This window comes from Tachypleus tridentatus, chromosome 3 (genome assembly GCF_004210375.1).
Source record: "Tachypleus tridentatus isolate NWPU-2018 chromosome 3, ASM421037v1, whole genome shotgun sequence".
Taxonomy (NCBI): Eukaryota; Metazoa; Arthropoda; class Merostomata; order Xiphosura; family Limulidae; genus Tachypleus; species Tachypleus tridentatus.
The window spans coordinates 86,077,269-86,089,534 of NC_134827.1; the positions used below are offsets into that span (position 1 = coordinate 86,077,269).

The 12,266-nt window shown below is 30.6% G+C and overlaps 1 protein-coding gene across 9 annotated transcripts in view; it reads left to right on the forward strand.

Moving 5' to 3' along the window:
* LOC143247397 (sodium bicarbonate cotransporter 3-like) overlaps positions 1–10,743 on the forward strand; it is a 36,132-nt gene extending 25,389 nt beyond the window's left edge. For all 9 annotated transcript variants that reach the window (XM_076495407.1, XM_076495408.1, XM_076495402.1 and 6 more), the window contains 2 exons: positions 7,008–7,231; positions 9,935–10,743. In XM_076495407.1, the coding sequence (XP_076351522.1) occupies positions 7,008–7,019 (12 nt within the window). In that variant the 3' untranslated portion in view covers positions 7,020–7,231; positions 9,935–10,743. The remainder of the gene's footprint in view (positions 1–7,007; positions 7,232–9,934) is intronic.
* The last annotated feature ends 1,523 nt before the right edge of the window (positions 10,744–12,266 follow it).

Consider the following 12,266-nt stretch of genomic DNA (forward strand, 5'->3'; position numbering starts at 1 on the left):
AAAAAAATGTTTACTTTTTCTTGTTCCTGGGCAGAAAGTGTTATTTTCCAATTGCTTATGCCTAAAGTAAACAGAAAAGACCTATTTTTCTTTTCAAACTTTGCTTTTATGACCTGGAAGCGTATAATGAAAACATGATGGGAGACTATATTTGGAGACTAATACGTGAAAGTGATTTACATTACGGTCGCAAATCTCGAAAACCACTCACTTCTGAACATTTTTGTATAACTTCAGTATAAATACATGTAAATCTTAATTCATATGTTGTTTTATTCAGACCTTATGTAAATGAAAATGTGCAAATTTGCCCGTTTCTACATAGAAAATAGGTTAATTTTTGAATTTCATTACCCAGGTTACAAAAGCAAAGTTTGAAGGGAATAATGACCATTTTCTGTACTCTCACAACATGAGCAATTAAGAAATAACACATACAATCCAGGAACAAAATGTGTGTTATATAGTGTTATTTATACCATGAATCATCTTGTATCTATCTGTACGTCAGTCTGTCTATAACAATAACAACAAAAAATAATCTTTAAGGCTTTTGGTCGTCATGTGACTTTTAGAGACTTTTGGGTAAGATTTACATATCAAAAAAGATATCTCGTAAAATTCTTGGATAACATTAACCATTTAATTATTCTTTACGTAGTTTGTTTATTTCCTTGAAATAAATTATTTTGAATGCTATAGTGTAAACATTTTTAGTTGAAAAACATATAATTTTATGAATCAATTCCACGATTCAAAACAAGTGTGATGTGTGTAAAACGTATAATAAAACTTCTATATATCACCTAGTTTTACAAAAAATTATTTAATCAAAGCTGTACTTTTGTTTTATTTATATCATTTTTCTTTGGTAAAATAACAACAAACATTTAAATGAATGCCGTTCATCAACTTTAAGGTTTTATTATAATTATCAGATCTCTTTTCCTAATCATCGATTGGCTATCTTCAGGATTTACATTTCATTTACTCAGTTATTATCTGTGTTCATCAAAGATTTGTCATTCACATGTTTTTGTATTTTGTATTTTGACAATCACAGTGAATATTAATTGTATGTTAATATCATCAAAGTTTTTCGTGAGCGAAAACTTACCTTTACCTTGTGTACCTTTCTTACATTTTCGTACCTTGAACACTTACATAACTACCAGTACTAGCGATATTGTTGTGTGTAATATATTATAGTGTTTATACTAAACTTGAAAATAATAATTTATTGGTTAGAATTTATGTAAAGAGAATATTTAATGATATATACAATATTATTACATAGTATTTATCAAGAGTTGCTTATTATAATAGACGTTTTAATATCTTTAGAGGTTATCAAAAAATCCTCTGAGTTTTTAATACATTGGTAGTTCTGTAGAATCGTTACAATATTTTTACTGTAGATCCTCGAAAATATAAAACGTACAATAGAAAAGTATACGGTTATTCGCTTACCACATCGTGTCAGAAAAGTCTTCGATTTTTCACTTATCCTCTATAGACTTCTCTAAGTGTTCAATTAGATTATTTTTATAACCTTGTGTTCTTATATAATTGTTTAACGGTATCTAATTATTTACTTCTGTGAAGTTTGTTTGCTACTTTAATTTGTTGTTTGTGATAAGTATATTTGTTGAACTCATTTTTATTTTTGCTCATCTACACATAAATGTTAAGAAATAAAACATTTTCAGTTTTCGATCTTGTGTGGTAAAATGTTGTTCATAAAAATTTGAGTCATGCTTAAATAGAGTAATTGAAACAATAGTCTATAGAATAATAAACAATGTCAGTGCGTCCTGTAGTAATGAAAAACAGATGTAGCTTAAATAATAATATAAATCACGTTTACAAAACCTTGTAACAGGTCTCATAATATACATGTATAATAACGGTAAAACTAAATATAATTTGGTATTAAATCTTATTTATAATTAAAAACTATATTCTTACTTGTCAAACTTTGAGATTAATTTATAATTATGTAAGGAGATTCAGTTTCAAAAAAAAATGAAAAAAGAGAAACCATAATGAAAATTCACGATAATTATATTTTAAAAATTATTTAAAACTTAACAGTTTAAAGTAACATCTTTGGTAAAATTACTATTATTTGCAGAACCTAAGATATTTTGTTAAACTTGTCTTCGAATAACAAATAAAACAACAAGATAATTAAGAAACCATAGATTATGAAACAAATGTTAGAATTGCATAGTATTTGAAATGTTGGAAGACAGATGTTAAATAAAAAATAATTATAAATGGAAATAAAGATAATTTTATCTTTATGTTTAAAAATTAAAAGAAAATTTTAGTACTTTGAACCAAGTCACTTTACGAATCAACCTGGATAGGATTATATGTTAACTACAGCGTGTGACCTTATGTGACTGGCGATAAATATACCTGGAAATTACAACTTCTGACTATTTTATAGTTGCATACGACAAGTAATAACAGCTTGATTTTTATTTTTTACAAAAGATTTATAGTTACAAACTAAAAAGGTTTACTTTGAATAACAGTATTTGGTGCTTTCTTAAAGAGAAATATCAAAAATAATTGGTCTTCTGTTTGTCTTTGGTTTTTTTTAGCGAAACACTTGAACCACCAAAATTGTTCCAACTAATTTTTCATGACATTTTGAAGCTTTAGTACACTTGTGGTAAACACGGTTTAAGTTGTAGTTGACACAAGTTTTAAACCACTATCCACCATCATTCAGTGCAATAACCTTTCGAATTTTAGACATTTTTCTGGACTTCTGCCAAGAAACGTGACATTTATATTACTTACGTGAAATACTTGGCTCAAACGTTTTAAAAATATCTGGCTCAAATGTTCTTAACGTTAAAATTATATATTAAGGACATATTATTTAAACTAGCATTTAGAGTAGTTTATTCTACAAACCAAGTATTTATCAAAATTATGCTAATTATGAAAGTATACTTTTTTAAAGTAATGAAGGTGAGGACAGAAAATAATTCTTGTTTTTCATAAGAAAAAATGTAAAAGAATAAAATTCGGTTTAGTTTTTTTTTGAGCAAAGCCACATTGGGTTATTTGTTGTGTCAACAGTCGGGAATGGAATATTGGAAAATTATGACATCTTTCAATTGTTTTTAAACTTGAGTTATATAACTATTACCACTGATACTTAACAAAATATAAACAAATAGGAAATTATGTTACAAAGTCAAACCCTGGAATGCTGTGTTTTGTTATAAGTTTTTCTCCAAATGTTGGTTATTTTTTCGCTGATGTCGGGAACATGTGATATGCAGCAATGAAAGATTTTGTAGTTTGTTGCATAATGGGATTTATTATTGTTTGTTCGTTGTTTTTATACGCACACACCTAGATTAAAAACATAATATACGTATACTAATTACTAACTTAACATCCAATTACAACTCCACCCTAGATTAACAACACAATATACGTATACTAATTAATAACCTAACATCCAACTACAACTCCACCTACAATCCCCTATACGTTTATACTCTCGTCCCTACGACATGTGCCCGACAACGGTCAGCTGCAAACTCTCTCTTTGTTAACCTGAAGATGACCTAGGAAGGTCAAAACGTCGTTCTCTATTTTATTTTAATAAAAGTTTTAAAGCCCATACCAGCCGTCTTGTGATACGTTGTCGGTCAGATCTCTGTAAGATCAAATATAGCTTTCCGTGATTATAAACAAAACAAAAACCAAAATATGAATAATCAAAATTATTATTTCTTCAGTAGCAAATATTAAGCATTTAACTTTTAGAATCTTCCACGATTTTTGTAAACATCGTTACATAAACAGAAGAGAATATGTGACTAGTAAGTAATACAAGGAATTAGCTGTTTCCTTAACAGTTTTACTAAAGTTTACTGAATGTCTTCTTAATTATTATTAACTGACAGTTGACTCAGAGCAAGACAGCTTTCAACACAATAATGACTGTATTGTTTGATTTACTGGATGACGTAGAGTGCGAAAAGACTACAATTGAAAACGTAATGATGTAATTGGAACTTTTAACCTTTCTGTGTATCAGAATATCATTTTGCTTGGTATTATATTATTCTCTGTTATTCTCAGAAATTTTAGAACTTTTAAGTTGAGATCAAAGACGATGTATCTACTGTTGTTTCTTATCCAACTGAGATCAGAAACGGTGTATTTATAATGTATCAGCAGCACCTTGCCACCCGCATCAGTGCTTATAGACTGAAAAGTTAAAAGAGTACGATAGACAAACATAGATGAGTAACTGCCTTCAACAACCCCCGCTGGTACAGCAGTAAGTCTACGGATTTACAACGCGCGAAATTAAAAAAAAAAAGTAATTTTAACCGAAACTGCTAAGAAAACACTTGACTGAAGAAATCTTAGACGTAGGAAGTACTGGAAAGCAGGCAAAACCTCTGTTCTGTCAATAATGATTATTGGTGAACAAGCCATAAACATTGTTCAGAAACCACGTAAGAATAACCATGTTATCTAAGTACACCATGAGATGTTTCATTACAAAATATCCAGCAATTGATACATCAGACATTCAAGAGGTGGAATTTAAACAATTACTCATTAATTAAAACCGCGCGTAATTGATGAAACTTGTTACATTTGTATTTTAATATATGTGTTTATTATTGTTATTTTACGCTTAGAAGATGCGTTAAATAACTTATGACTAAGTGTTTTACAATTTAATTTTGGTTTGTTGACCGTGTACAGCATGAAACCTGGTATTTAGGTTTCTACCAGTTTTACCAGCATATGACATTAAACGTCTTAGTTTATAATTTATCTTTATTTACTCAAGCTAGTCTGAGTTTTTTTTCTCAGACGTTTAGAGAGTATTCAGGTTATCTCGTTAAATATGTTAAAGAGATAGAGAGGAAACTAGCATGTTTATAATGGGATTTCAGTTAACGTTTTATATGTTCTACTTTCTTTGTAGAATATCATTTCACACATAGCTTACACGATTTTCGTAGCCATGTAATATTTCTCTGTGTTTCCGTTTATTTCTTGTGTGAAAAGAGCAGATTAAAGAAGATATATAGAACAATCCCTTAACTGGTTACATTTACAAATAAAAACACGTTGTTTCAAATTTTCTGCCAAAAAAAAGAAAATTTGAAAATTAATTGACACATCTTGTTTTTGCTCATGCATATTGGAGAGAATTTCGATTAGGAACACTTTAACAGTATCTTTCTCTAGACGTTTTTCTTCTTATTAATAGAAGAGTGTTGAGTTAAAATAATGCCAAAAATTCAGTGAAATCAAAATTTTCCCATCATAACAAAAATAAAGACTGGTTGAAGCCTGCTAAATGTAGAGAAATTTATGTCCTCGTTTTTATAAAGTGAATGACCTTTTGAAGATGACTATTACGAAATAGTAGCAATGAAAGAGTTAGAACACTGTTTATTAATCATAACTTGGACTTATATCTAGGAATCTGAAACGGCGTGTAATTCTCATAACAATAAGCTAAATTTGCTTTCAAAGAATTCGTCATATCCATATTTCTACTTTTGGAAACTAATTCCGAGTATCTTTCAGTCCTTGTATATGAAAACGTAGTCCATACAGATAATTTAATCACGTAAGATTTACTTATTTATTGGGGATAACGTTTCCATACTATATTATTGATGAATTTAGAAAACTATGTAATGTGATTTATTATTTAACGACAGTCCATTTTCTCTCAGTGGATGAGCTGTAAGTCAAGAGATTTATAAAGGTAAAAACCAGGTTCGGATACCTTGATGTGCACATCACAGATTGCCCATTGTGTAAATTTAAGCTTAACAACAAACAAATAACTTATTTCTCTGAAATGTTTCCATATCTTAATGAATTCTCAAATATTGCACTTTGAGACTATAATCTGAACCATAATCCGTTCGACTCGTAATCTGAGGGTCACAAGTTCGAATCCCCGTCGCACCAAACATGCTCGCCCTTTCAATCCCACTATTCCCTCGTAAAAGAGTAGCCCAAGAGTTGGTGGTGGGTGGTGATGACTAGCTGCCTTCCCTCTAGTCTTACTCTGCTAAATTAGGGACGGCTAGCGCAGATAGCCTTCGAGTACCTTTGCGCGAAATTCAAAAGCAAACAAACAATACGGAGTGTATATAACATTTCAGTAAATAAGTTTTTACACCAGATCAACTGAAGCGAACGTGACAAGAGCATGATGTTACTATTGTCATGTTTTCTACGACGTTTAGCTATATAATACATGCAGATAAGTTATTGAGCCTGGTGTGGTTATTAATTTTTCTGGATAACCTTTATTTATTATCTAATCTACTAATGTAGTGAAAAGATATTGTCATTTACAGAAACGAAAATCTACTAAATGTTGTACTATAAGAGACTTCCTGATTGCTGAATATTTCATTGCCAAAGATATGCATGATATTAAAAATTACTTTCTGTAACAGAAATAATTTTGTTGATTATCAACCTGAATGAAACGAGATGTATGAACAGAAATACTTGTGTAGAACAAAATGCATCTCACACAATACGTGTATTTTCATGGAATTTTTGTGTTAGTTGGTTTTCGTGTTCCATGAAGCGCGCAGGGAGACATGTTTGCTCACGATATTCACTGGAATTGACTGCTGATTAGGTTTATTTACATTTTTCTCAACTTATTCCGGGATATAAATTAATTTATGAAAATAGAACTACACATTTATTCTCTCCCCATTTTCGAGGCTAACTTCAAAATATGTTATCTGTTAAATATTATCCAAGTTATGTAGATTCTTTAAAGGCGTGTTGTGCAGTGAACACATCAGACAAACAATTAAAACATCTGAAACATTTTTCAGTATTAGTTACTAAATAATTTAATATTTTAATATCAGATAAAATGAATTCAGGTTTTATTTACAGGTTAAAATGTTTTCGTTATGGTTGGTGATTATTAAATAAAACAAGGTTGTTGTATATTACTACAGGAAATACATTAAAAAGAGATAAAGATTCATCAGAACTGGATAAATTTCAACTATCAACCAACGCAGGATCCTCCAAGTTAAACATTTCGACAAAGATGTTTTGAAGTACTTTCAACCAGGACAAGTAACAGATCTTCAGATTATTCAAAGCCATATAGTTTCTGGTATCTATATGATAGGGCTCCAGTGGACGGTACCAGAGGATAATTATTTTGAAAAACCAGGTACTTAAACACATTCTTAAACTCTCTCAATGCAATCCGGAAAAAACAATACAATATCAGATACGCCATTTTTAATGTTTTAAACATGCATATTCTCTACCGTACCGTGAGTCTCTTTTTCGTAAAAGGCAGCTAGTAAAATTCTGAAGCGTTGAATAATTAGTCCCACTTAACCATCCATTATCTCTATAACTGATGTCTCTTATTTAAGTCCCTCTTCATAATATAATTTCCCCTCTAATACTCTTCTTTTTATCGTGCCAATTTCTTTATAGCCTTAGACTAAGATCCTGACTATCTTTTATTCACTAATATGCTTTAGTCATCTGATGCAAAAACCTATCTTCAAATGTCGAATTTAATAAAAACTCCTAAAATTTAAAGCAATTACAAAAATGTGTTAATCCACACCGAGATATTTGAATATTTCTGCAGTTTGCTAACTCTTCCCTTGGCTCTACTTATGTGATGTTGGGTACATTTGTATTCTTAACTTGAGGTCAACATAAATTCTTAATGTTAAGCATTTCAAATCAAATTAAACAAATGGATCTCAATCATTTCTCAGTTACACTTTACAAGTTTACACATAACAAGCTTGTAAAGCTATTTTTTATTGTTGATTAATCAACGTCTATTGGCATCTTGTTATATAGACGAGTACCTATTATCATGCTTCTTTTCAAGCCTTATAGGTCCGTGCTCTAGTCCATTTTTTACATAAAAACAGCAATAATACTGTATTTCTGCATTTACAGGACTTAGGCCTTCACTTAACGTATTGCATAATCAATTTCTATACAAAAGTGTTTAGAGAGTTTAGCATACGAGTGTAGGAAGTCTTAATACGATGCCAAACAGTGTAGCTGTTTTTATCATAAATCCATAAGTCGTCTTTTTATTAAATTATAATTTATGCCACTAACTTAAGTTTGCAATTTTAAAAACCATTCTACTAAGCAAGATACGAATCACATTTAAGTGGCTGTTAATTTATTCTGGCTTTTATCAAACACTGCTAAAGAGCCAGAATAATTCCAAGGGTAGTAGCAGTTAACACACGTTGAAAAATGCATACTTTGATTTATCTTACAAAGTACAATACAATGCAGAGTACGTGTTTAGGAGTTAATTAGAAAGTTCATAACTTCCAAGCAACTCTCTGTATCAACCACCACCTACTTCCAAAATAAGGATAAATACTACCAACGACAAGAAGGCTTAGCCATAGATTCACCCCTCCAACCAACACTCAATAATCTTCACAAGAACATTTCAAAGTTAGCCCCTTCAAAATCGTCAATCTGCCCAATGATTTGGTTCAGATATGTTTTCGATACATTCACAATATGGCCACAGACTATTGACCAGGTTTAAGAAATTAGACGATACAGATCACAATGGAAATATAAAAAGAAAATAAATTGCCTTTCCTATTCAGGATATTTACCACCAATTCATACACCATAGGGGTTTAAAGGAGAGCCGCAGATACGGCTAAATATCTCAACTATAAATCAAACCATCCAGACAGTTTAAATACGGTCGTGATAAACTAGTTAGTTACAAGAACGAACAATATTTGTATACAGAAGAAAGGAAGGAAAGCACATCATTACAAGCAAACCTGACTAAGAATACACGGAACACTTGATAAATATAAATAATGAAAACAAATACTACAATCCACCCTGACAAAGGATACACGGAACACTTGATCAATATAAATAATGAAATTAATTACTACAATCCACCCTGACAAGGGATACACGGAACACTTTATAAATATAAATAAAGAGAACAAACAGCAAAATCGAGATTAGTTAAAATCACAGACACAAAACAATAACTCACTGTGTCCAATGTATTTCTTGAAACATATAGAAGATATGTAAAGAATAAAAAGTCAGAACACTATTGGTAAGAAGAACACCACCATACAATTACAATATATTAATGATATGTAAGAAACATAATTTCAGAACGCTATTCGTAACAACACAATACGATCGCTGTGAATAAACACCAAACCTCATAAAGCCACAACGAAGAGTATAAACACTATTTACAACATTTCTGATAAACGATGGTTCAGTATACTGGAAACTCTTTAAAGAGTAATATCTTATTAATATCTTAATATTATCATAGTAATGTCTTAGTAAATTGCTATGATTAAATACACTCAGTAGAACTTGTTATTAACTTGTATTAGAGCATTATACGTAAATATAACAGTAGACTGAATGCTTTGTTAAACATTCTCAAGAACATTGACTACGAGTAGCCGAAAATGCACTTCTAACTTACATTAATTAATATAGTAATTAATATATTAAGTCATTCTCTCTTTATATACATTAATAATTTTAAAGTAGCTATGTTTCAATAATGTACACATCAAATATATTTCTTATGATAATCAAGAGATATACATAACTCAGATTATTTATCAACTTTTAAACGCTATTGCAGTTTTTATTAATTATTTGGTCATTTAAATGTTTACAAAGTTCATTTAGTTACACTATACTTTGAAAGAAAGCAAGTCCAGCTTGTAGCAAATTTTAAAATTTGTAACTTTAATGCCATATTTGTAAAATTAAGTTCCCTTTAAAACAATGTCACAAAATATTTATAAGTATATCAGACGTCACATTGAACATCATTAGAACTACAAACTGTTTTGTATGTATTTTCTAGGTTGTGATGTAGAGGTGCGGTACAGTGAACAGATGGACGACATTATAGTAAATTTTGAGAAAGCTAAGATTTTCAATAAAACAAACGTGGCTGTTGAAAGTTTGGAATGTAAACCACCAGGAGAAGTCCAAACAATTGTTTTCTACCTCTCTCTCTCGGAAATACCCTTTAAAAGGTCCCAGACCACTCTGTACTTCGGTGTTCGGGTAGAAAACCAAAATCACGTCAAAGGAGAGATGTCTAATTGGGCATACGCCATGGTTGATAATACCGTCTGAAGAGATTAAAAATGAATATTAAACAGCAGGTTTACTTTAAAAAGTTTGAATATTTTTTAAAGTTATCATGGAAGGTCCTGCTATTGATTTAAAGTTATAACTATAATGTAATGAATGATGAAAACTTACTAAATAACGATAAACATTTTACGAGCTGATTCGTTGAGAACAGTCTGAGGTTGAATATTGAAAATAAACAGATGAGACTCGTGCAGATCTTTATTGTGATATGATTATGTTATTAATGTTTTTATTAGTCATTCCTTTTTATTACGGACTACAGTATTGAAAGTGTGTGAAATTAACAATGTTTTATTCCTGATCTACAATGCTCAACAAAGAATGTAATATATGACCACAAGTTATTGTCACATCTTTAACTGTGTACATAATGATAATACGTGTATTTCTGATATATATATTTTATAGCGTTAGTTAACCACGCATTTTATTACCTCTGAGTTCAAGAGTTTAATTTTTTAGGAATTTCCTTATTCCAAATAAAGATATTTTATGTTCATTGCAGGTCAAAACGTATTTAGTCTGAAGTGCAATATTTGAGAATTCTTTAAGATATGGAAACATTTCAGAGAAATAATTTATTTGTTTGTTGTTAAGGTTAAATTTACACAATGGGCAATCTGTGATGTGCACATCAAGGTATCCGAACCTGGTTTTTATCTTTATAAGCTTCCTGACTTACAGCTGAACTATTGCGGGGGAATTCGGAGAAAAACAACTGTCGTTAAATAATAAATCACATTACACAGATTTCTAAGTTCATCAACAATATGAAAACGTCATCCCAAAGAAAAAAATAAATCTTACGGGTCATCGCTAGTTGAATTTTCTGTATGGACTATGTTTTCATGTAAAAGGACTGAAAGATATTCGGAATTTATGCTAGAAGTAGAAATACAGATATGACGAATTATTTGAAAGAAACTTTACAAGAATTGCACCTGGTTTCAGATTTCTAAACATAAGTCAAATTTATCATTAAAAATACAATGACCCAACTCTTCCATTGATATTGTTTCATAATAGTTATCTTCAAAAGACCATTCACTTTATAAAAACGAGGACTAATTCCTCTACATGTAGCACGCTTCAACCAGTCTTTATTTGTTGTTATAACGGAAAAAAATCATCTCATTTAATTTTTTTAGCATTTTTTCAACTCAAGACTTTTCTGTGAACAAGAAGAAAAACGTCCAGAGAAAATTACTGTTGACGTGTTCCTAATCGAAATCCTCGCACAGAGCTCCATGGACATATTAGTCCCTAATTTTAAACCGAGATGCCAGGGAGAAGGCAGTTCTTCAACAGCACCTGGTAACAACTGCTCTGTCTGACTGAATAGTAAGATTTTATCATCGGTCTAAAAGTACACTCATGACCACAAAGCACGCAACTTTTGTTTTTTGCGGCAGTGAGTCACAAATGATAAATTATCAAACACCTAGGCCTGGCATACTTAAAACGACCATGTCAAAACGATGTGGAGCAAACTCTACATTTTTTAATTTTACATATAAAATTGGCTACGAAGAACTATTTCAATAACTCCTGAACTGCTATATTAAAAACGTTTAAAGTGATAATAAAACAGACCAGTCATTGTCCACTGATCAGTCAAACAAGAACTGGTGGTTGGTAATGTTGATTACCTGCCTTCCTTTTGATCTATCAGTTCAGAAATAAGAATGACTATGAACGAATAGCCACACGTCCAACTTTATTCTCAAATAACAACAGTGTTAATGATTAAACATTACTGAACGTAATATTAACACTGTGGAAATTGAGATAGCGGCCATGAATCTGCAATAAGAAGGAACCCAGAACGTTGCCTTGTCAACAGTGAAAGTACACTATTAAACATGGGTATAAAATAACAAAACATTTTAAGCGTTGTCTTGTTAACAAGGGAAGCACACTATTAAATATGGGTATAAAATAACAAAGCATTTAGAGCGTAGCCTTGTTAACAACAGAAGTACACTATTAAACATGGGTATAAAATAACAAAACATTTAGAGCGTAGCCTTGTT